At 37.0% G+C, this 27,614-nt stretch overlaps 1 protein-coding gene across 1 annotated transcript in view; it reads right to left on the reverse strand.

The window, feature by feature from the left end:
* The window catches only part of LOC126248007 (uncharacterized), a 109,590-nt gene that overhangs the window by 38,792 nt on the left and 43,184 nt on the right, over nucleotides 1-27,614 (reverse strand). The window contains exon 3 of the mRNA XM_049948589.1: nucleotides 12,420-12,605. Coding sequence (XP_049804546.1) covers nucleotides 12,420-12,605 — 186 coding nt within the window. The remainder of the gene's footprint in view (nucleotides 1-12,419; nucleotides 12,606-27,614) is intronic.

Genomic DNA, 27,614 nt, shown 5'->3' on the forward strand with positions numbered 1-27,614 from the left:
CCATAAACCTCTCAAAGGTGAACTCATGGATATGGTCTGAACAGGGCTTATTGACACTTGCCACACTAGTCAGGTTTTTTAGGTGTTAGATAAGTTTGATGGACATCGTGTCACATCTTACCACTCCAAGTCTTTGTCAATTTGAATTGTTCAACAGGTTTAAATTAATTTCATAGTCATTACTACAAATAAGTACCAAATCTGAATGTGGGAGTCTTTACAATGTTCTTCCACAAAACCTTGTCACTCCTGTGTGACATTTCTACCATAGCAGATGATTATCATGAAGCATATGTTATCAGCTATGCTGCTACTGCTTCCTCCCACAACTGTGGCCACCGAACAAGACTTTTCAAAGTCCTGGCAAGCTTGCAGGCACAGCCACACATACCTATGCACTTACATTGTGCCAACTGGACACACAACCACAGTAACTGCTATCTTTGAATGCTTGCTGCTGACTGATTGCCACTTTGTGTGATGTCTCTTTAAAAATATGTGTAGGACAAATATTACAAAATGTTAAAATATAAAGCTGTTACCTTTTAGATATTTATATGAAAGACAAAAAAAAGTATACAATATATATTCACTTTAGGTAAAGACATTATTTTGGTTAACAATTACTGTATTTCCTCGAATCTAAGCCACACTTTTTTCCTGGGTTTTGTAAGCGAGTGCAACATAAGCAGAAGTTCTGAAAAATGTTGGTAGGTGCCGCCACAACTAATTTCTGCCGTTGAATATGTGTAGCACTACACAGGAATGCTGTGCAGACATAAAGATAAATACTGGCGCCAAAACCTCTGCGTCAGTAAATAAATAAATAAAAAAAAAAAAAAAAGGTAGAAGAATGTAAACATAATGGCATGTATTCTTTTGTGTTTGCTGCTATCTCATTTAAATGCTGTCTGCCTAATAAACAACAAAACTAGTGTGAGACAGCAGCAAATGCGGAAGAACATACATACCATGTCATGTTTATATTTGTATTATTCTTATGCTGAATAGTGACAGTCAGAAATTAAGCATGACAACTGACTAGATTTTTAAATCCAAGATGACTCTAATTTCTGTCCAGAATACAATGTACTAAAGAGGTATCTGCAAAGATTTTCAAACGGAGAAAACTTTTTGCTTAACTCTCGTTCAGAACATCTTCTTTCATACGCAGTCTATTATTTGGTTCCTGTTGATCATTGTCAAAGAAAGCAGCAGTGTAAGTAACAACAAATAGCAGTCCCTTGGCATTGTTTCGCTAATGAGACAATTCCTCTCTTCTTTTTATTGTAAGCGGCGGTAGAGTGCACAAAAGCAAGCCATGCTGCGAGTGGCAACAGGTCATATACACTCATTATCTGAATGCAACAAACAGTGCATGACAAGGTATGATCATGCATTTTCAGCTTAGAGTGACATAAACACCTATAACAAAGAGAACGGCACTTATCAGATCAAAGCAAAATAAGCAATCTATTCAAACCAGACGAAGCACGTGAAAAAGGAAGGGAACCCGTATAAATACAGACAGAGCGCCTGATGCATAGCAATGGCTACCTGGTAAAGTTTAACTGCTAAGCTTGCGACTCGAACCAAACTACTGTAGCTGTATCTTCATCCATTCAACCTAAACTGTGTCTCATGTTACAATGGATGAACTTTGTTTCGATTTGGAGGTGCAGTCTAAAACTTTTGTCTCCCCTTGAAATTCGAGTCTCAAATTTCAGGTGCAGCTTAGATTTGGGAAAATTTTTTTTCCTTGATTTCGAGTCTCGTTTTTCAGGTGCGGCTTAGATTCGAGTGCGGCTTAGATTCAAGTAAATACGGTAGCTGAATGTCTTTAAACTAGTACAAGCAATTACATGTTGTCAGAAAAGATAACATGTTCTTTAGAAATATAGAAATATGAGCTTTCAGATGTGGTACGTCAGGCTATCTCAATTCTACGTTCCTACTTGATGTCTCACTTGATTTCATCCCATTTTTTTTTTCTACTGACATTCCTAGTGGCACGTAAGACAGACAGTTTGCACTGTGGGTGGTGGCACAGTTAACACAATATTTTAGGCCATTGCAAAGAGGGGAGACATGAAGAGGAAATACACTACCAGCACCAAAATGCACCAGAGAAATCTACTACCAGCATTGCCAGCACAACCTACAATGTTTAGCTTCACCATGCAGTTATAATACAACTACTGCTAGGTTGTGGCAGGAATGGAAAAAAATGCAAGTTAATGTGAAGTGTTATGGACTGAGCCAATATGTGACAAATAAGCCCAGCTGCCACCTTTTCTTGTGTAATTTACAGCTTAGTTTCATCTTTTTGCATGTATTGCTGATGCACTGTATTCAGCAACAATATTGATTGCCAATCTTTTAAATGGAAACACCGAGTCTCGAAGAATATGCTTGATCAGAATCAAGGAAACATTGCTTATTTCCGGCTAGTGAGCTGTTATTGTTTGGTAACTTGTTACACCACACAACAGCCAGTGCAGCTACCACACCACACTGATACACATAAAATGAGCTTACTTGCTGGATGTGGAAAAGGGAGAGTGGCCCTTCAACAACGGGAGTGCAGGTAGGGGTGAAAGCATTCTGCGAAGTGCTGAAAATATACTGTTTGTGCAGATGATTTGCTATGGCAGGGATGTCACACAGAAATAGAACAAGGTTTCCATGATAGCACATTTGAAAGACTTTCATGTTCAAATCTGGCACGATATAGTTGCAAAACCTACATACACTGTTGATCATAAAAATTAGCATCAGTGATAGAAGGCATGAAGCAAAACTATAGAGCCTGAGCTTTCTTTTAAATTTATATTTTACACATTGTACAAAATTCACTGAGCCAACTTCTAATAAGCTTCGCAATGATGTGGAATGTGTCAGGTTAATAAAAGGTGTATATACAAAATATTACATTACACAAAATATTACATGACCTTTTTTTGGGTTGGGGGTGGGAAATTACACACTTACTACATCCAAAAATTAATCTAATGGGTAGAAGGAGTTGTCATTCAGAAATTCTTTTAATTTCCTTTTAAATGCTATATGGCTATCTGTCAGACTTTTGATGCTATTAGGTAAGTGACCAATTTTGCGGCAGCATAATTTACCGGCTTCTGAGCCTAACTTAGATTTAACCTTGAGTAATGAAGATCATCCTTTCTCCTAGTGTTGTAGCCATGTACACTGATATTACTTTTGAATTGGGGAGCGACGTGTAGACAACCTCCAAGATGGTGCTCCCCGGGCAACGCTGCAGTAAAATGCAACGGTAAAAAGTCTACACAATTCCGGCGACTGGATGCTTAAATGCCTCCCGGCCCACAAGAAGGCAAACGATTCAGAAGCGGAATGACTCCAAGAAGATGGTGAGAGTGTGCCACTTCAATATAGAAGGCTACACAAGGACGAAAGGAGAAATCCTTGAAAAAATTGTAACAAGAGAAAGAGTAAGTGTTGTACTCTTGCAGGAGACACACCTGACGGATGAAAACATCGAACGATTATGCATACCAGGATTCACCAATGTGGGATACTCAGGACATGACAAACATTGTATGGTGACCCTGGTGAAAAATGATTTTCTAGGAAACCTCGAGAACAATGTGGAATCAGTTCCACACGCAATGGGCATTAAACTGGGAGAGACGACAATCTACAATGTCTACAAACCACCTTCGCAGCAATGGCCTATAGGAATCTTACCGCAGGCTAATCATCCAGCAATCTATGCCAAAGACTTTAATTCCCAGCAGACCAGATGGGGATATCAGAGAAGGCGTTGCACTAAGTGACTGGGCTGACAACCGGGACCTACACCTCCTGTTTGATCCCGAGGACAGAGCGTCCTTTAATTTAAAAGTATGGGGCACAAAGACGACACCTGACCTGACCTTTGTCACACGCGGCGCAATGGGCGTACCAATGCAAGCTACAAGAAGAGTCCTCGAAGCTTTCCCACGGAGCCAACACCTCCCGATTATTGTGGAGATCGGCCTTTCCATCCCGATCATAAAGAGCCCCCCGATTCCACGGTGGAATCTGAGAAAAGCAGACTGGGGGAAATATAAATCCTTTATTGACAAGACAATAAATCGAATACCACCAAGTCCAGAGAACTACCAAAGGTTTGTAAACCTGATATACGAGGGTTGTTTTTTAACTAAGGGCCGTTTTTATTTTTAAAAAAAGATACAAATACTTTTGTAAAAAAACATTTATTTTCTGATTCTACACACTTTTACCTATTTTTCTACATAGTTTCCTTGTTTATTTAAGCACTTGTCATACCGTACAACTAAGTTTCTAACTCCCTCTTCAAAGAATTCGGCCACCTGCTCCGACAGCCAAGAGTTCACGGCCGGTTTCACTTCATCGTCGTCATTGAAGCGCTGCCCGCCAAGATGGTGTTTCAGGTACTGGAAAAGGTGAAAATCGCTAGGAGCAAGGTCGGGGCTGTATGGTGCATGGTCCAAAACTTCCCAGCCAAAAGAATCAATCAAATCCTGAGTCTTTTGAGAGGTGTGAGGCCTAGCGTTATTGTGCAGGAGCAAAACTCCTTTTGTCAGCATGCCGCACCTTTTGTTTTGAATTGCTCTGCGGTGCTTCTTTAGAGTTGCACAGTAGGCATCTGAGTTGATTGTCTTTCCTCATGGCATAAAGTCCACTAGCAAAACACTGCGCCGGTCCCAGAACACAGTTGCCATAATCTTGCGCTTTGACAGCGTCTGTTTGGCTTTGACCTTGACGGGTGAGGTTGTGTGTCGTCATTCCATCGATTGTCGCTTGCTTTCGGGAGTGATATGGGATACCCATGTTTCATCTCCAGTGACAATTTGACTCATCATGTCATCCCCTTCTTCCTTGTAACGAATCAAAAAGTCCAATGAAGTGGCAAATCTCTTCCCTTTGTGGTCCTCTGTGAGGAGTCTGGGTACCCACCGAGAACACAGTTTCTTAAAGTTTAGGTTTTCAGACACAATTTTGTACAAAACCGATCTTGAAACTTGTGGAAATTCCAAAGAAAGAGTGGAAATTGTGAATCTTCTGTCCTCATGAATCTTTGTTTTGACTGCAGCCACCAAATCATCAGTGATCACAGAGGGCCGGCCTGAGCGTTCTTCGTCGTGGACGTTTTGACGGCCATTTTTAAACTCTCTAACCCATTGACGCACTTTACCTTCACTCATTGCATTCAAGCCATAAACTTCTGTTAACTGACGATGAATTTCTGCAGCTGATAGGCTTCTCGCGGTCAAAAAACATATCACTGACCGTATCTCACATGCGGCGGGCGATTAAATAATCGTAAACATTATAAAGTAGCACAGCGATGTGTACACGTCAGCTACAGAGCTGCAACTTGCATCAGTGTGATCGGGAAGGATGCCAGCAAGTGGCGCGGTGGCTTGTTGCGGCGTCTGCGCGAACTACGGGACTATACACGCGAACGGCCCTTACTTAAAAAACAACCCTCGTATAAAGGGGTCCTAAAGGCTATCCCCCGAGGGGCCTGGAGGGAATACATTCCTTGCTGGTCAGAGGAGTGAGAGTCACTGTTAGAGCAGTATGAGAGGAGTGGGGAGGACGAGACTGCAGAATGACTGATCAACACTATGAATGAGGAATGTAGGAACAGGTGGAAGATGGCAATGGAGAATCTGGACTTTACCCATTCTAGCAGGAAGAGCTGGGGTCTACTACAGAAACTGGGTGGTGCCACAACACCACGAAGATCGGCTGTGGGTGTGGGCCCATCCGAAATAGCGACTGCCATGAAACAGAGCTCCAAAATACGCCTGAAGACTGAGGAGAAGGAAAGGATCTCCAGGAACCTAACCGAGGAATTAGTGAATAATCCAACTAATCTAGATATTGTCAAAGCAGTAGACATCGAGGAGATTACCCAGGCCCTAACACTAATGAAAACAGGGAAAGCAGCCGGACCCGACGAAATCCTCCCAGAATTTCTGAGGGAACTGGGCCCCTTGGGAGGAAATGGATGGCCAAGCTCTTCACGGAATGCATTAAATCAAGTGCACTCCCGAAGTTATGGAAAGAAGCTAAGGTAATAGCGTTACTGAAACCAGGGAAGGATGGAGATAATCCAAAGAACTATAGACCGATCTCACTGCTTTGTACCTCTTACAAACTATTTGAGAGAATATTACTGGCTAGACTAGCACCATACATTGAGGCGAACTTCCTGGACTATCAAGCAGGGTTCCGTGTGGGAAGGAACTGCTGTGAACAAGTTTTGTCCCTTACAACATATATAGAGAAAGGCTATCAGAACAACCTGAAAACGGGCCTGATATTAATAGATCTTACATCAGCCTATGACACTGTCTGGACCGAAAGACTACTGCTCAAGCTTACTCGAATTATCAAATGCAATCAGACGTACACATTACTAAAAAATATGCTGACAGGCATGGAAAGAGCAGCGAAAGCATGGTCATAAACAATGGCCTGCCACAGGGGTCAGCCCTGGGGCTGACCCTTTTTAATTTATACATATCTGATAAGCCGAGCACCAGGCCGCGTAAATTTGTGTATGTGGATGATCTGGCAATCGCATACCAAAGCAAAAATTTCGAAGATCTTGAAAAAACATTGAATGCGGACCTTGAAGTGCTGAACACCTACTACCTTAAGTGGCATTTGCATCGCAACCCCAATAAAACGACCAGTACCATAATGCACCTTAATAACAGAGCTTCAAGCAGGAAACTACAGCTTTCCCTGAATGACCGGCATATCAGACATGAAGTTAAGCCCAAATATCTGGGAGTAAAATTAGACCGTACACTAACGTTTAGCTCCCATTTGGAAGACACCAAACAGAAATTAAAATCTCGAAATGCCATTATGTCTAAACTGGCCGGAATATCATGGGGTGCGGAGCTAATACACTAAGGACATCAGCATTAGCCCTCGTGTACAGCGTGGCTGAATATTGTTCACCAGTCTGGGTGAAAAGTGCGCATGTAAATAAAGTAGACACCCAATTGAAAGAGACGATGAGAATTATCTCAGGCACACTTAGGGCTACCCCATGTGACTGGCTCCCAGTCCTTGCCAACGAAGAACCCCCTGATATAAGGCACTCCATGGCGACCTCAAGAATATATAGGAAGATCGTACACAATCCAGAGCTCCCTATACACCAAGACTTATCACCCATCAACAGGCTAAAATCTAGGTCCCCCTTTTGGAAGATTGGCAGGGAATTACAGGACTTCGACCCAAAGCTAGCCTGCGGGGAATCATGGCGCAAAGGGACACACAAGAACCAAAAGCTTATCGATGACCTCAGCAAGAAGATAAATGGTTTTGATCTCCCTCGGAAGCTCTGGGTTGCCTTAAATCACCTTAGAACAAGCGTGGGAAGATGCAAACATCTAATGAATAAGTGGGGACTTGCGGAGAGTCCCGTGTGTGAATGTGGTGAAATCCAGACAATGGACCACCTACTGGTGTGTGAAGTGGTAGGATATAGTGGTGAACTGAAGAACATACATTACTTGCCTGACCTAGCCATAGATTGGCTCAAAACTATAAGTAGCATTGTGTAGTGTTGTAATTTCCTGGTGGATTGTAATGACACTGTAATATTTGCCTTGTATATGCCGAACGAATAAATAAACTTTTGAATTTGTTCGGATTGTTAATAACAAATTTCATAAGTGAATATATATATTGTGAGGCTACAGTGAAGATCCCTAGCTCTTTAAATAAGTGTCTGCAGGATGATCTTGCATGAACTCCTGCAATTATTCTGATTACACATTTTTGTGCAATAAACACTTTTTTACTCAATGTTGAGTTACTCCAGAATATGATGACATACGAAAGCAGGGAATGAAAATAGGCATGGTAGGCTAATTTACTGAGATGTATATCACCAAAATTAGAAATGACACTAATAGCATAAGTAGCTGAACTCAAACGTTTCAGCAGATCCTCAGTGTGTTTTTTCCTGTTCAACCCCTCATCAATGCATATACCTAGAAATTTTGAATATTCCACCTTAGCTACTGATTTCTGATCAAAGTCTATATTTATTAATGGTGTCATTCCATTTACTGTGTGGAACTGTATATGCTGTGTTTTGTCAAAGTGTAATGAGAGCACATTTGCAGAGAACCACTTAATGATTTTCTGAAAACCATCCTTTTACAATTCCATCAGTTAATTCTTGTCTTTTGGGTGTGATAGCTATACTTGTATCATCAGCAAAAAGTACCAGCTTTGCATCTTTGTGAATATAGAATGGCAAGTCATTAGTATATATTGAGAACAGCAGAGGACCCAAGACAGAACCTTGCGGCACCCCATTCTTGATTGTTTTCCAGTTTGAGAAATCACCAGTTTTTTTGATATTATGTGAACTGCTTATTTCAACTTTCTGCACTCTTCCAGTTAGGTATGATTTAAACCATTTGAGCGCTGTCCCATTCATACCACAGTACTTGACCTTATCTAGAAGTATTCAATGACTAACACAATCAAAAGACTTAGAGAGATCACAAAATATCCCAATGGGCGACTTCCGGTTACTCAGAGCATTTAATATTTCATTAATGAAAGTATATACGGCAGTTTCCGTTGAAAAACTCCTTCTGGAAACCAAACTGACATTTTGTTAAAACTTTATTTTTAGCTACTCTACAATACATTACTTTCTTCAAGAATTTTTGATAAGGCAGTCAGAAGAGAGATTGGGCAGTAGTTGTTGACATCAGACGTATCCCATTTTTTTATGCTGTGGTTTAACAATGGGATACTTCATTCTATCTGGGAAAATACACTGCTCAGAGAGCTAATACGTAAATGGCTAAGAATCCCACTTATCTCTTGGGAACAAGCTTTTATTATCCTGCTGGAAATGCCATCAATTCCATGTGAGCTTTTATTCTTGAGAGAGTTTAATATCTTCCTAATTTCGAAAGCAGAGGTGGGAATTTCAATTGTATCAAATTGTGTGAGTAAGGCCTCTTCCATTAACTGCGCTGCTTCTTCTAAAGAACGTTTAGATCCTATTTTCTCTACAACACTTAAAAAATGACCATTCAAAACGTTTTTGACTTCCGGCTTGTTATTTGTCAAGTTTCCATTCGCTTTGATGGTAATGCTGTCATCCTGTACTCTCGGTTGCCCTGTCTCCCTTGTAATAATATGCCAAATTGTTTTGATTTTGTTATCAGAGGTATTAATCTCAGACATGATGCACATGCTTCTAGACTTTTTAATAACCTTTCTTAATGTAGCACAGTAGTTTTTATAATATTTTTCTGTTTCTGGGTCATTACCCTTTCTTGTTGTTAGATACAGTTCCCTTTTGTGGTTACAAGATATTTTTACTCCTTTAGTAAGCCAAGGTTTTTTGCATGGTTTCTTATAATTAGATTTAACTACTTTCTTGGGGAAACAGTTTTCAAATTATCTTACAAGTGTATCATGAAATAAGTTATATTTTAAATTAGCATTGGGTTCCTTGTACACCTCATCGCAGTCTAGCTGCTGAAGATTTTCCCTGAAATTTCTAATTGTTGAGTCTTTAACTGAACACACAACTTTGCAGGGTAGTTTTGAATTACTGAATGGAGCTATGTCATATACTGTAACTAGCTGAACACCATGATCAGAAAGGCCATTCTCAACACGACATGAATTTATGTTTTTAAACTTATCTTGGTCTACAAAAGAGTTATCTATCAATGTGCTGCTGTCCTTTACTACCCAATTAGGAAAATTAATGACAGATGTCAAATTGAAAGAACCAAGCAAGTCTTCCAGGTCATTCTTCCTATTACACTCTGTCAGTGAATCAACATTGAAGTCCCCACATATAATAATCAGTTTTCTTCTATCTGACAGATAGCACAACAAGGCATCCAAGTTTTCCAGGAATAAATGAGTTTCCTGAAGAGGACCTATACACTGTTACAATTATAAAAGAGCCCTCCTTCAGTTTAAGTTGACAGGCAGGTGCTTCTATATGTTGCTCTAGACAACACTTAACTACATCTATTTTATTGGCGCCTCTTGCTTACTTAACTGTGGTAGCAAGACAAATCTATTGATTGTGACAATTGGGAAGCTGTCAGACACTGTTTCTGAAAGCTGTTGGGCACCAGAATTTCAAGATTTAAAACTGATACATGGTTAATGTTTAGTAATTGTACCAGTTAACATTCCACATGAAATATGAATATTCTGTAGTATTATTTATTTTTATTCTGTGCATTGAATAAATTTTTGAATACTATGTCTGCATGCTTCCTTCATGGTTTTCAAATTATATAGTACACAATCAATGTTCATTGTGTGACCTCCTGTTGGTTACATTTTTTGATACTTATTTATGCGCGGTATTAGTTGCCAATGTTGTGTTTCTCACCACTACTGGTCCCCATGTGCATTCAGATTGGCATTAAGTTTCGTATATGTATGACTTGTTTTTGATACCTTATTTCCCCACTGCTGTGTGGTTAGTTCTTGTATTTATTTCTAAGCATTGATGTAACAGCTGACTATTTTTCATACACAGTGGTGACAAACATTATGGGATACAGATATGCACATACACAGATGGCATTAGTAACACATACACAAGTATAAAATGGCTGTGCATTGCAGAGCTGTCATTTATAATCAGATGATGCACTTGAAAAGGGTTCTGAAATGATTATGGCCACACGACAAGAATTAATGGACTTTCATCTACATCTACATGATTACTCTGCAATTCACATTTAAGTGCTCGGCAGAGGGTTCATCGAACCACAATCATACTATCTCTCTACCATTCCACTCCTGAACAGCACGCGGGAAAAACGAACACCAAACCTTTCTGTTCGAGCTCTGATTTCTCTCATTTTATTTTGATGATCATTCCTACCTATGTAGGTTGGGCTCAACAAAATATTTTCACATTCGGAAGAGAAAGTTGGTGACTGAAATTTTGTAAATAGATCTCGCCGCGGCGAAAAACGTCTTTGCTTTGATCACGTCCGTCCCAACTCGCGTATCATATCTGCCACATATCTGAACGTGGAATGGTAGCTGGGGTAGATGCACTGGACATCCCATTTTGGGAATCATTAGAATACCAAATTTTGGGCATTATTTCTCACCACAGCCTTCACTTAATGACTGAGAGCAGCGCTGTTTGTGTAGAGTTGCCAGTGCTACCAGACAAGCAATACTATGTGAGATAACCACAGAAATCATTGTGGGACATATGATGAAGGTATCCACTAGTACAGTGTGGCAAAATCTGGCATTAATGGGCTATGGTAGCAGACAACTGACACAAGTGCCTTTGCTAACAGTACGACACCACCTGACACTTCTCTCCTCATCCATATTGCTTGGACCGTAGATGACTGGAAAACTGTGGACTGGTCAGATGGGTCCTGCTTTCAGTTGGCAAGAGATGGTAGTAGGGTTCAAGTGTAGCACAGAGCCAAAGAAGCCACATACCCGAGTTGTCAATAGAGCACTGTGCAAGCTGGTGGTGGCTCCATAATAATGTGGGCTGTGTTCAATGGAACGGACTGAGACCTCTGGTCTAAGTGAACCAATCATTGACTGGAAATGGTTCTGTTTGGCTACTTGGAGACCATTTTCAGCCATTCATGGACTTCATGTTCCCAAACAATGATAGAATTTTTATTGATGACAATGTGCCCTGTCACTGGGCTACAGTTGTTTGCAATTGGTTTGAAGAATATTGTGGACAGTTTGAGTGAATGATTGGGCCTCCCAGACCACCTGACATGGATCCTATCAAACATTTATGGGAGATAATCAAGAGGTCAGTTTGTGCACAAAATCCTGCACCAGCAACACTTTCACAATTATGGACAGCTATAGAGGCAGTAAGTTTCAATATTTCTGCAAGGAACTTCCAACTTGTTGGGTCCACGCCACATGGAGCTGCTGCACTAAGCTGGGCAAACGGAGGTGCAACACAGTAATAGGAGGTATTCCATGAATTTTTCACCTCAGCGTATAACTGTTCTGTGGTATTTCATGCCGTAATTCCCTCTAACATGGCTATGACTTGATGATGTTGCACGGAATTGTGTCAACAAATTAAATTGTAACCAAGACTTTCCACAGACAATCAAGTGTCAATTCTGAATGGTTGCCTATCTCGTAGATGGAAGCATATATGTACCAAGTGAAGTACAAATTTTTTCATAGGAACACAGTTTTCTGTTCTGTCAATCTACAAAGATGATACTGCAAGAAACAATGCAAGCAAGTAAGCAAGCAAATGTATAAAGGGCTATACTTCAGAAGAAAAATAAGTGATCATGGAAGAAAGTTTGATAGAATTGTGCACAAGTATATTGTAGCTGTAGAAAAAATATGCGAGAAATTACCTGTAGTCAACCACAGTTCGGGCAGCAAGTTCCTTGAGAGATGGTACTTTGTACTTCTGAGGTCTATCTGGTATCACAAAATAGCTTGAAGTGAATGGATTATTTGACAAATCCAAAGCAAATTCATGTAATGGAAACAAATTGTATGGAAAAATTCGCATCATATTGTTGGAGGCTGTTAGAACACTGAAAAATAAGAACAAGAAGATATTATCAGTTAACAAAGTGACAAATTTTATACCATCAACAACAGTTTCTCTCCAGTTCTGATCTAATTAGGTATGATAAGAAATATATATAACAGTAACTTGTGTGCCATATTTATGTCACTTTCATGAAAGTTCATTAGAAGATATAGCTCATCTGGTGCAACAGACTATGACAGTGAAATTGTTGACTGAAGAAAGATCTAGTGATGTGGTAAGTACTACGTTTTATTCTGCTCTGTGGGTAGAGAGTATATTTGCACATATGGTATCACCTCCTAAGTCTGCAAGAAGAGCTATGATCAATCAATCAATCAATCAAACTATATCATAATCAAGTAATAAATCTAATCTAAATTTTCTTATTTTTGACATAGTATTCCAAGACAATCCAGGTGCTGTAAAATATGAAGATAGATCAAGTTTATAAGATTTAACAAGTGTATCTCTAAAATTTTCGAATATATCTGCTAAAATTAAAAGATCAGATTTATTATATAATTTTGTATATCCATCCATATGCTTAATATTGACTTTTTTCTAAACTGTTTTTGCTCTTTTATAATCTGCATCAGAAATAATATTTTCATTAAGTTTTTGATGAAAACATTATTTTTATGTAATTTTGTTTATTGTAATTTTTCTGCAGAATTCATATATTCATAAGGAAAAACTTCCTTTTTACTTATTAAATCTAATTGTTCACGTTTTGATGTTTCTCTAAATTCTTCTTTTGTAAGATTAGATGATAATTTATCAATACTTGACGCCATGAATTTAAATGTATCGAAAAATGTTATTGTTAATCGATCATCATCATATTTACTATAAGGAATATTGTTTTGTTTATTATATGGAATAGAGTCAGCATCTTTACTATCTACTGCTAATTATTTGATAAACAAATGAACATCTTAATTTGTTAAATATGAGTATGAACTGGAATTAATTTAAGGTTTTGGTAATTTAGATTGGAATCTTCAGGTGCAACTTCTAGATATTTTCTGGTTAAATGGCAATGATCTCTTACTTTTTTTTCCAAATACATATCGTTTCCCAAAAAACGGAAGTTTCCGAATTTGTAAAGTTGATTACATTTTCTTTACTTATTGTCATCAGAATATTTCTTTTATATATTTTAACAATTACTAAAACAAGTTTCCGAGTTTTTAAAATTGATTACAGTCTCTTTAGTTATTGCCATCAGAATATTTCGTTGATATATTTTAGCAATTACTTTAGATTCTTATTTTAAATTTCAAGGAATTTCTTGCTGCATTTTTACTAGTATGTGTACCAGTATTTTTATAAGCACAATTAGAATGTTTAACATAATAACTGAATGAAATTGGTAAATGTCTTTTTGTTTGTTAATATAACATTCTTCAGGATTTGAATGACAAGTGTTAATATCTTTTAATAAATATTCGAAATCTGCATAAATTACAAAAGGCATCCTCAATGAATGATTATAATTTTGAAATTCAATTTTCTGACACTTATAACTCATATTTATTTATACTTCTTTGTGTTCTTTACAATTGTATTCATGAATCTCTAATTTTTACCTGTGAATGGAAATATCTTAAACATCAATCACAAAGCTAAATTCTTTGATTGGGTTCACTTGTTTGTGAACTAATTAATCTAGAAATATTTCTTATCTAACAATAATGTGAATTATTTTCTTCTCGAATTAAATGAAGATTAATAGGTTTTTCTGGTTTATTTTGTGTATGGTAAAGAGGATTACAATAATTTTTTCTTCTTCATTGCTTTCATATCCATAAACATCAACTGAAGTATTTTATTTCTTATCAAATTTTGTAATATCTGTTAAGTGATGAGGTAGAATAATTTTCGGTTTTTCAAAAATTTCATCTAATTCTAATCAAACATTTTTATAATTATTAATGGCCTCTACCTGATAACTTGCTGGATATTTAGATGATTTTATTGTAGAAAAATATTTTTGATTACATTTTTTACATCAATTACAGCTTTCTTATCTATAATTACTTTTTGCAAATCCACATAATAAGAAGCAGAAACTGGACTGTGTTAGTTAACATTTAATTCTAAACTATCTTTATAAAATAAAGGCTGACCAGAATCTTTCATCTGCATTTCTTCCATTTCGGTTAATAGTTTATCTGATGATTTTTGATATTAATCTTCTAAATCAGTTGTTCTTAATATAAATGATTAGTTGTTTTAAAATTAAACTGTTGTACTTTATCTTGATTTTTAAAATTCCAAAAATATCATGTTACATTTAATTGTACTTCTTTGTATTAAAGTATTCTTTAATTTGGTGATTATTTCCTCTTTAATTGGATTAAAACATTCTTGTGCTTCAACAATATTATCAATTCCACAAGTTATTATTCTTGATTGCACAATATTATTTCTATAAATTCGTTTGGTTGATTTGATGAAATCTTAATCATCTAGAAAATTGGAACGTGGCAAATTTTTTGGATCACGTTTTTGATTAATTTCTTGATATTCTTCTATTAGCAGCTTTTGAAAATAATTTTCATTATCATTATTTTGTTCTCAGGTTTATTGATAAGATCAATTAATGGTTGTTTATTAAGGTCAGAATAATTTTTAATTTTTTTTGTTTAACAGATTTTACAATGATCACTTAACGGTTCCTTACCCAAATATTTATCATCATTAATTTTACCTTAAGATTTGTTGATAAGATCGATTAATTGTCTTTTTCTACGTTTACAATAATTTTTTATTTTTTTTCGTTTTAAATATCTGATGAAGTTCTTTCAAAGATTTTTTGTTCAGTTCATTATCGTTATCATTGTTCTTAATATTGTCATCAAGATTTACAATAAGATCGTTAAATTTTTTTAATTAAGCTTGGAATAGTTGTTTAAATTTTCTGTTGAATTTCTGATCGAAGTTCTTTTACAGTCTTATATTTTAGTACTCACTTCTTCATTTCTTTCTTATTAAAATAATCAGTAATTACCATCAGATCTTCTCTAGTTACATTTGAATAACCATTTTCTTCCCAAATATTTTCTAAATCTCTGTAACTCAATCCATACTTAATTTTACTATAATTTTCCAAGCTTTTAAATTACTCAACTTCCTTGTTCATTTTATTTAGGTTGTAATTATATAGAATGAAATTTGATATTTATCTTATTAAGACGATTACAGTTATAATGTAGCTTTGAGTTTCTTAATCGAAATTTCAGTTGATGATATAGGTAGCTAAGATTTGATTGATGCTATTTGCAAAGAGAAACATTTATTAAGTTGCTACTTTTTAAATAAACCAGAATCTGTTTTTTTCAGTATAGGCAAATGAAGTTTGATGCTTCTTATTTATAAGGAACAAAATTTATTACATTTTTTTAATTTTTAAATGAATAATGAGAATTTAGTTTCTCAGGATAGGTAAATGATTTTTGATGATTCTTTTCGTAAAGAATAAAATTTATTATATTTGTAAATCTTTTAAATGAGCAAATGAGAATTCATTTTTTTCGATATAGATAAATAAGGTTATGATGATTGTTATTTAGATCACTAGGGAACGATTGGCAAGAATGGGGGAAAGAAATACAGTAGAGGAAGAATGGGTAGCTTCGAGATACAAAATAGTGAAGGTATGGTAGCAGAGGATCAAGTAGGTAAAAAGATGAGGGCTAGTAGAAATCCATGGGTAACAGAAGAGATGTTGAATTTAACTGATGAAAGGAGAAAATATAAATATGCATCAAATGAAGCAGGCAAAAAGAAATGGAAAAGTCTGAAAAATGAGATCCATAGGAAGTGCAAAATGGCAAAGCAGAAATGGCTAGAGGAGAAATGTAAGGATGCAGAGGCGCATATCACTAAGAGTAAGATACTGCCTACAGGAAAACTGAAGAGACCTTTCGAGAAAAAAGAATCACTTGCATGAATATCAAGAGCTCAAATGGAAACCCAGTTCTAAGCAAAGAAGGGAAATCAGAAAGGGGGAAAGAGTATATAGAGAGTCTATACAAGGGTGATGTTCTTGAGGACAATATTACGGAAATGGAAGAGGAGGTAGAAGAACATGAAATGGGAGATAAGATAGTGCGTGAAGAGTTTGACAGAGCGCTGAAAGATGTAAGTCGACAAAAGGCCCCAGGATTAGACAACATTCCATTAGAACTACTGACAACCTTGGGAGAGCCAGGCCTAACAAAACTCTACCATCTAGTGAGCAAGATGTATGAGACAGGCGAAATAGCTTCAGACTTCAAGAAGAATATAATAATTCCAATCCTACAGAAAGTAGATGTTGACAGATGTGAAAATTACCGAACTATCAGTTTAATAAACCATGGCTGTGAAATACTAACACAAATTCTTTACAGACAAATGGAAAAACAGGTAGAAGCCGACCTTGGAGAAGATCAGTTTGGATTCCGTAGAAATGTTGGAACACGTGAGGTAATACTGACCCTACGACTTATCTTAGAGAATAGATTAAGGAAAGGCAAGCCTATGTTTCTAGCATTTGTAGACTTAGAGAAAGCTTCTGACAATGTTGATTGGGATACTCTCTTTCATATTCTGAAGGTGGCAGGGGTAAAATATAGGGAGCGAAAGGCTATTTACAATTTGTACAGAAACCAGATGGCAGTTATAAGAGTCGAGGGGCATGAAAGGGAAGCAGTGATTGGGAAGGGGGTGAGACAGGGTTGTAGCCTATCCCCAACTTTATTCAATCTGTATATTGAGCAAGCAGTAAAGGAAACAAAAGAAAAATCCGGGGTAGGAATTAAAATCCATGGAGAAGAAATAAAAACTTTGAGGTTTGCCAATGACATTGTAATTCTGTCAAAGACAGCAAAGGACCTGGAAGAGCAGTTGAACAGAATGGACAGTGTCATGAAAGGAGGATATAAGGTGGACATCAACAAAAGCATAACGAGGATGATGGAATGTTGTCGAATTAAATCGGGCGAAGCTGCTGGAATTAGATTAGGAAATGAGACTATAAAGTAGTAAATGAGGTTTGCTATTTGGGGAGCAATATAACTGATGATGGTTGAAGTAGAGAGGATATGAAATGTAGACTGGCAAAGGTAAGGAGAGTGATTTTGAAGAAGAGAAATTTGTTAACATTGAGTATAAATTTAAGTGGCCGGAAGTAGTTTCTGAAAGTATTTGTATGGAGTGTAGCCATGTATGGTAGTGAAACATGGACAATAAATAGTTTAGACAATAAGAGAACAGAAGCTTTTGAAATGTGGTGCTACAGGAGAATGCTGAAGATTAGATGGGTAGATCCCATAACTAATGAGGAGGTATTGAATAGAATTGGAGAGAAGAGAAATTTGTGGCACAACTTGACAAGAAGAAGGTATCGGTTGGTAGGGCATCTTCTGAGGCATCAAGGGATCACCAATTTAGTAATGGAGGGCAGCATGGAGGGTAAAAATCGTAGAGGGAGACCAAGAAATGAATACACTAAACAGATTCAAAAGGATGTAGGTTGCATTAGGTACTGGGAGATGAAGAAGGTTGCATAGGATAGAGTAGCCAGGAGAGGTGCATAAAACCAGTCCCTGGACTGAAGGTGACAACAACAACAACAACAACATTTATAAAAAATAAAATATGAGATTTGTAAATTTTTAAATGAGAATTTTGTTTTGTGTGTATAGATAAATTTTTTGGTTGGTTTAAAAGGGAGTGGGGGGAATGGTCCAAACTGCTTGGTAATCAGTCCCTGATAAATTTTTTGGTTTGGAAATTCTGTGAAATTAGAATTTTGATTTATAACCTGGAATCTTTAATTCAAAATGTTCTATGGTCCAGAACTCTCATCAATATACTACTTCCACGTTTAATAGTTCTCCAATTAGATGAGAGCAGGACAGTATGGTTCTCATCAGTACTATATACTACTAAATTCTGCCTTTGAGGTATGTTCCACAATTCTTGTATATATACGCTTTTCCAGAATCTTTGAAAAAGCAGTTAGAAGGGAAATTGATTTTTAATTTGTGACTTCAGTTTTGTCGCCTTTCTTATTTGCTACGCCACTTATTCCTGATAGGTCTGCTTGCTGTAATGGGTTTTGGTGGTTCAGAGTGTCAAAGGCTTTTGACAAGTCACAAAATAATTTTATTGTTACCATTTTGTCATTAATTGAATCCAGAACTTCATTTGCGAAAGCATAGATTGCTTGTTCGGTTGACAGACATTTTCGAAAACCAAATAGACTTTTACTGAGAATGTTACATTTATCTGTATGTTCCACAAGTCTCTTATATATATGCTTTTCCAGAATCTTTGAAAAAGCAGTTAGAAGGGAAATTGGTTTTTAATTTGTGGCTTCAGTTTTGTCACCTTTCTTGAAAAGGGGTTTTACAACAGCACATTTCAGTCTGTTAGGCAACGTCCCTTGTTGTAAGGTTACATTGAAAATGTGACTAAGTACATCACTTATACATGCACAGCTCTGTTTCAGTAAATTATTAGAGATATTATCTAAACCAGTGGAATACTATTCCTTAGAAAGATGATTGTTCTTTTAATTTCAGATGCTGTGCCAGGTGTAATATGAATTTTACCTGTACGTTTGGGTAGAGTCTTTTGCATATGATACAGTACTTCATTAACACAGCCCTTTCAGTCTATCTGTTCTGAATCTGACAAGAAGTGGTTGTTGAAAATATTGTCTATGTTTTCAGAATCATGTACTAGACTTCCTTCATGTTCAAATCTTCAAAAGTTCTTATGGACTTCCCTGTCTCCCTTCTAACGATATTCGAGATAGTCTTCATTTTGTTATGAGATTTATCAATTTCTTTCGCATAATAACAATGCTTTTGATTATTTCCTTCTTTAGTTTTACATGATTGTTTAATTCCCATTGTGATCCAAGGTTTGTTTGGTAATGTACCAGTATTGCTTCTAAGAAACGTGTTTTGGGAATGCCTTTTCAGAGATGGCTGCGAAATCATTTATGAATATATTAAATTTAGCATTAACCTCAGCCACCCTGAATATTGGGCTCTAGCCCAACTGTTGCAGTTTTTGTGTGAAGATGTCCACTCTAGACATTGACCTAATGGATTTCCAGATGGGGATTAATTTCTTGAGAGGTGTACTGTCATACAGTGTGAGGAGCTGTCCATCATGGTTACACAACCCATTCAGGGGTGACAGTGAAGCTGTGGTACCTGCTTAATTCTATAAATACATTGTGTATCAAAGCCTGACTCTAAGGTGTGGTACTAGTGGGAAAATCAACTGCAGTAAGATTATATGAATTCATCAGATGTTGGAGCTCTACTTTGCTGTAGGTTTCAGTTAAAAAGTCTACATCAAAACCGCAAATAATAATTTCACTATTTTTAGTAAATAAATGAGAGAAATATAATTCTATTTGAACAAAAAAAACCTAAAATTAGTTCCAGGTGCTCTGTAAATTACCACGACTATTACTGAGGAGTTATCTACATTAATTTCTATTGCACACGCTCCAAATAGTTGTTCTAAACAGTATTTCCTTACATTTATAGTTCTAAACATAATATTATTTTCAACGAAAATAGCTACACCACCTCTTTCCTAGTTCTCCCCAGAACAGTAGCATGCAATATTGTAGTCAGACTCTAAATGTAATAAATTAATGCCAGTTGTGATACATTATTTAGGAAAATATAATATTTGAGCATTGTTTATACAATTTCTCTCATTTATATTAACTGATAGCTGATCTGCTTTGCTGATAATCCTCTAATGTTTTCATGAAAGATAAACAGGTTAGACTTGATTGTAGAAGTGGCACTTGTCTTGGGTGCTTTTTGTTCTTTGTATCTGTAGTTTAGTTAAAAATTCTTTCACATGAGATAGGTGCACTACTTTCCATCTTCTTACTATTCCTTGTGCAGTCTGCTTTGCTGTTGTGTTTACTTCTGTTGGTGCTGGAACTCCTTTTTCTTCTTCTTCTTCTTCTTCTTCTGCAGGTGATGTTATGCCTAAGAAGTTCTTGGTGTATTTTTAGGTGCTGCTTCATGGTGATCATCAAGTGGTGAAGCTATTTTTGAAGCTCGCAAAATCTGTGCTTCATTCACCTCTGTTCTTATTGGCTTGAACCATTTCGTGACTTGCATTTGTTTTACTGTTTAATTGTTACTTTCTGACCTACTGGGCTTAAACCACTTTGTAATTGGCAACTGATTGATGGCTTTACTGTTTGCTGCTTGCCAAACACTTTGTGGTTAGGCATTTGATTGCCACTTGTCCTAATATATTCATTGTCCAGTGAAATACGAATAAATATTTTACCAGCAAGTATCCCCTTTCCTGGTGCATTTAAATGAAGTCCATGAGCTGTGTAGAAAATCCATTCCAAAATGTCTATGTCTATAACACTGACATTCTGGAAATTAGTATATATTTTGGTGAAACTCTTTTTTGCAACACTAATTTCACGGTTCATGCATGACCAACTAGCCATTCAGTAAATCATGATGTTGTGGGTCATTCACAATGAGTACATTTGTATGAATTAAATTATTTAAGCATTTTATCAGTTCTGTGCTAGACTTGTAAATCTCACTTCGATAAAAGCCATTACAGCCTCCCAGCAATACAATGAAATTGTCCTAAGTCAAACTAGTTACATACTTCACTTAATTTTGTTAGAAACTTTAAACATTGTTATTGACTGATGTCCAGCAACCACACATTTACTTAATTACAGAATGTATGTATAGCCACTTTGGCTGCACAAATTTGTCAAATTGAACATGGTTTTGCCAGCACTAAAACGGTCTTCATCAGAATTAGTGGCTCTATCTTGAAAAAAGCTTTTGTTGCGTAATTGTAGCTGTTCATTAAGAATGAGACCACCCTTCATTCTGATTTAGACCACTATAGTGCTGTCAAAACCATGGTCAATCTGACAAGAATTTTATGCAGCCAAGGTGGCTATACATACATTATGTAATTAAGTTAAACCATGGTTGCTGGACGTCAGCCAATAACAACGTTTAAAATTTCATGATTCCCACCTGCCGAGCTCTCTAAGGCTGTGACGATATACAGAGACTTGAAAATGAAAATTCTGAATTCTTCCGATAGGCTGAACACCTAAGATGAGCTAGAGATTTTTAAACACCTATCTCATTCTTAACAAACAGTTGCAATTACGCAAAAAACACTTTTATCAAGGTATAGAGCTGCTAATTCTAATGAACACTGCCTTAGTGTTGTTGAAACCATGGTCAATTTGACAACAATTTTATGCCACTGAGGTGGCTATACATACATTCTGTAATTAATTTTGTTAGGTTTGCTAGTTCACACAATGGAGATCCAGGCTTCAGATCCCTTGAAATTGTATTTTTCCTTTACCACTGCAGATATTCCCAGTCGTGAGTATTCCCAGACACACATATTTTTTTGTATTTTATAATTTTTGCACTCAGGGGATCGACTAGCAATGGTCTGTTCAGTTTTTGTGATTGATTTCCCAACTTTTCGACTTCAGCTGGTGTGATCATTGTATCTTTAGCAGTGAACACAGAAAAGTTTTTATGCACTCGAGTTTACTGTTTTTATGCACTAAAGTTTCAGTGTTTTTGCACACAGAAGTTTCGCTGTTATTTTGAGATTGTATTTCCCGGGCGCTGTTTTCTTCCTTGTTCCACTTGTCTGCTGAGGCCGAATTTTCTTGGTTCATCAGTGCCTCACCTTTCTTGCATTGAAGTTTCTTTATGTACAGTTTCAGGGCACCGACTATAAATTGTAAACTGGAAATACGTTCATTTAGCTTTGACATTTCCTCCTATATATCCTATTGAATTTCTATAACATTGCCTTCAAGTTTACCTCCCTTGTCCAGACCTTTTATACACTCCTTTCACCTTTCAACTTTCTCTTCTTTACTTAGTACTGGTTTTCCATCTGAGCTCTTGATATTCACATGGCTGCTTATCTTTTCTCCAGAGGTGTCTTTAATTTTCCTGTAGGTGGCATGTTTCTTTCCCCTAGCAAAACTGCTTCTAAATCCTTACATTTGTCCTCTCACCATTCCTGCGTAGCCATTTTACACATCCTGTCAGTCTCATGTTTTAGACATTTGTATTCCCTTTCACCTGCTTCATTTGCTGCATTTTTATATTTTTCCCTTTCATTAGCTAAAGTCAATATCTCCTGTTTTACACAAGGATTTATAGTTGGCCTTGTCTTTTTACTAATTTGATCCTCAGCTGCCTTCACTGTTTCATCTCTCAAAGCTACCCATTCATCTTCTGCTGTATTCCTTTCCCCTGTTCTCGTTTCCTAACGCTCCCTCTGAAAATCTCAAAAACCTGTGGTGATTTCTACTTTTCCAAATCCTATCCCCTTAATTTTTTATCTTTTTGCAATTTCTTTAATCATAACCAATAAATTGTGGTCTGAACCTACATCTATCCCTTAAAATGTATTACAATTTAAAATCTGGTTCCAAAATCTATGTCTTACCATTATACAATATGAAAAAAAATGCCACATTTGGTGGTCAGCATGTGAGTCCTCATCATAATTCAAAACAAAAGTGTATCTAGCAAAATCCAATTCCACTAATAGGTTTTATAGAAATGTGATTTAAAAATTGAGGCAAAGCTGTAACTAGATGCAACATGGCCAAGAACAGGTAGCATGAACTCTACACTGTGCCAAAGCTGTCCCATTAGCTCTGTAAGATGAGGCAATGCTGTGAGGAATGATATGCAGACTCACCAATGTTCGAGTCGCACTCATGCCAAACACTTTTTCCAGTTACAGCATAAATCTGCATCCACCGTGTGTTATCTTGTGTATTTCTTTCTGTTACTGTTAAATTTACTTAAATATTAACACACACGATGACCTTCTTACAGACATAAACGACCAATTTGTTTTGTATGTGACACAAATAACGCCAATAGAAATAACTGGATACAGTAACACTGTCTGTATCCAGTGCGGCACAAAAAATTATATAAACAAACTACACTAGAGTGCACATTCTGTATGATTGATTCCCAGGATTATCTTCACACAGCCAGTATGTACATGTATGGGCAACATTCACTTGAGAGAAGATGCTCAAAGTGACCATCTTGCATTTTCAAACACCTTGCCACTTCCTGGATCATACTTTCTGGACCCTATGCAACACAACTGCATCCACCACTGCGAAAGTAGTATGTACACAAGCTGCTAGGTCATGTACATGCATACATGGGATTACAAACTGGCTCCTGTAAATGTCGCCACACATAAAACTCTAGTGGATTAAGGTCCAGGGAACATGGAGGCCAGAACATTGGACCTCTACAACAAATTCATTTCTGTGGAAATGCTTCATCTAAATATATATGCACATTCATTCAAAACTGCAGCAGTGTACCATCATTCTGAGACAATGGCTGTTGCTGAGCACCAAGTGGACATTTTCTAATGCATCATACAAAGCACTGCAAAGAGATGGGTGATAATGGGGCACATTGAACTTGTCTAGCAATAGGTAAGAGCCCAAAAGCTCTCCCCCCATGGTTCCAGCCTACAGGTATATGCCAAAGTATGGCTGAAAGCTGTACTCGTGTGGGACATGTGGGTTGTGATTCAACAAATAATGGTTGTTGTGGAGGTTGAAAATAACCTTCACAAGCGAACCTAGATTCATCAGTCTATATCACCTTATTTATAAAATGTTTATTATCTCCTACTTTGTGCAAAAGCCATTCACAAAAATTGTACTCACTGAACATGATCTTCTGACCACTGATGTTCTGTTAATGTGTAATGATATGGATGTAATTCTTTATTGTGCAACACTTCAACAGTCAGTCTTTCAGATATTTTGAACTGCCTTGCAAAATCATGGGTATTTCACTGAGGTGAATGGTGAATGGTTTCAAGAATTGCTTCCTCTGTTTGTGGAAGATGCCTAGTCCTTGGATGACCTCTGCCATTTACTAGTGGATCAAGACTACCAGTTAGGCATAGGTGTTTCTCCTGGTGACAAACAACATTCTTATTGGGATGGCACCTTTGAGGGTATTGTGCAGAATACACATGAGCAACAGCAGCAGCTTGGTTATCAGATGCACCCAGCACCAAAAGCACATTGACATATTCATTGTTTGCATAGTCTATCAGGAAGTTGCCCTACACGACCTTGATAGGACCAGTTAATGTTGAGCTCTGTGTGGTTAGTAGACATGTGCATACAGTTTAATGGAGCCCACTCTCATGACAAATGACAAAATGATGTCCTGCTTATAAACGAAGAGAACTAGGGAATGAGCAGGTAAAAATTAAAAAAGAAACCTGACATTTATTTGAACGTGGGTTTTGATGGAGTGGGGATTTTCCCACATGACCATTTCATGAGTGTACTGTGAGTATCAGGAATCCGGTAAAACATCAAATCTCTGATACTGCTACAGCCGGAAAAAGATCCTGCAAGAACTGGACCAAGAATGATTGAAGAGAATCATTTAACATGACAGAAGTGCAACCCTTCTGCAAATTGCTGCAGGTTTCAATGCTGGGCCATCAATAAGCATCAGCATGCGAACCATTCAATGAAATATCATCAATATGGAATTTTGGAGTCAAAGACCCTCTCGTGTACTCTTGATGACAACATGACACAAAGCTTTAAGCCTCGCCTGGGCCCATCAACACCAACATTGTGTTGGTGACTGGAAACATGCTGACTGGTCAGATGAGTCTCATTTCAAATTCTATTGAGCTGATAGACGTGTATATACAAGTATGGAAACAACCTCATGAATCCATGGACCCTACATGTCAGCAGGGGACTGTTCAAGCTGGTGGAGGCTCTGTAATGGTGTTGGGCTTGTGCTGTTGGAGTGATATGGGACCCCTGATACAGCAAGATATGACTCTGACAGATGACACATACGTAAGCATTCTGTCTGATCACCTGCATCCATTCATGTCCATTATGCATTCCGATGGACTTGGGAAATTACAGTAGGACAATGGAACACCCCACATGTCCAGAATTGCTCCAGAGTGGCTCCAGGAATTCTATTCTGTGTTTAAACACTTCTGCTGGCCATCAAACTCCCCAGGCATGAACATTATTTAGCATATCTGGGCTGCCTTGCAACATGCTGTTCAGAACAGATCCCCACCCCCTCGTACTCTTACATATTTATAGACATCCCCGCAGGATTCATGGTGTCAGTTCCCTCCAGAACTACTTCAGACATTACTTGAGTCCATGCCACGTTATGTTGTGGCAGTTCTGCGTGCTCTCAGAAGCTTTACATAACATTAGGCATGTGTACCAGCTCCTTAGGTCTTCAGTGTAAATATAGCCTGCTCAGTTGATACTCCTTTCTGAAATACAAACGTTTTGTAACTGATAATGTTTTCTGTGACAACTATTTATAAATTCTTTTGAACATGATTTTGTCAAAAATTTATGAAAACAGTGGCATTAATGAGATGGGTCTACAAATCTTTACCAATACTTTATCTTTTTATATCCACTGTGAAGAGATTCATTAGATAAGCAACTTATGATGATCAACCAAACAATATTTGATTATTTTACTACTGATTTTCCCAAAGCTTTTAAACATTTACTTTTAAGAGAGTTGGTTACACTGAAAACTTGTTTTGGATATGCAAGATGTAGATGAATTTTATTAAACTTATTTAGAAATGCTGCTCGTAGAATTTGTAGGTTATCTGCTAAGAAAGTGTTCAGATCTAAATTTTCTACTTCTGACTAAAACAAGTTATTAAAAGGGTCAATAGTTTTTGTAGTTTAAGTGCTCCATGCTTTATTTTCCTTGAAAGACATTTCCTCATTTTTCTAATTCATTTCTGTGTTCCAAACAGTTCTTGTTATTGGAAAAGCTTTTTTTAAACACATGTATTTTTATGCTCTGATGGCTTTGCTTACAACTGTACAACAAAGTTTGAAACATAGGTTTTTACTGTCGTAATCTATGTCCCTTCATTTCACATAAAGTCGTCTCTTAGTTTTTAAAAAGTTATTGATTCTTGAAGAGTTTAACCTCATAATGCAAATCTCTTTTTTAAGACAACAGTTTTCAAGGAACCTATGATTAAGTTACAGATTACATTATATTTTTCTCTAACACCAAGTACACCATCGACTTTGTGACCACCGATCAATGAAAGAGTGAAGGCCATTGGGTGGTACCATGTGCACGTGCCACAGTAAGGAAAGTATGTAAGTGGAGCAGAGCTGAACAGGGAGTGATTCTAGTGAAATGGGGAAATTCACTGACGTAAATGGCTTCGTCAAATGGCAGATTATTATGGGCCACCACCTGGGCATGAGCATCTCAGAAATGGTGAAGCTATAAAACTGAAACCACAAGTAGGTAAAGATGTTGGATATCCATGCATCAGTCAATCATAGTATACATAAATATACTAATTTACTGTTTTGTACATCCAGAAAGGTGACAGTTATTATAATGGTAAATATAGCTGAATGTAAATATTTTGCAGGTCTGCCATGCTGAGTGCTGTAACGGAACATATTAAAGGCTTTACTTTCCCGAAGTATGCGATACCCTCCAAATTCAACCAGTTTAATGAGTAGTTATGATTATAGAAAAGTTATTGTGTATGTTAACAATGATTGCACAACATGTCTCCATAAACAGTCAACCCATTAAATTATACTGAATAACTGACCCACACAAAAGTTTATATCACTTGATCACTGATACAGCAAATGTCATCATGTAAAAACACTAAGTTCATCTTAAATAATTAATATGAAGTACGAAAAATAGTGGCCAACTTAGGTATTTTGAATCTCCTTAAATAAAAATCACCCAGTGAAACCTATTTGTTCACTAGGAGCGTTTTCACTCAGTATTCACGTAATCAATCCTATTTTAGACGAAAACCAATGTAATTCTTCATAATTCATGTTACTTACTTATTTATGCAAATTAGAGAAGTCAATTGACAA

This window comes from Schistocerca nitens, chromosome 3 (genome assembly GCF_023898315.1).
Source record: "Schistocerca nitens isolate TAMUIC-IGC-003100 chromosome 3, iqSchNite1.1, whole genome shotgun sequence".
NCBI lineage: Eukaryota > Metazoa > Arthropoda > Insecta > Orthoptera > Acrididae > Schistocerca > Schistocerca nitens.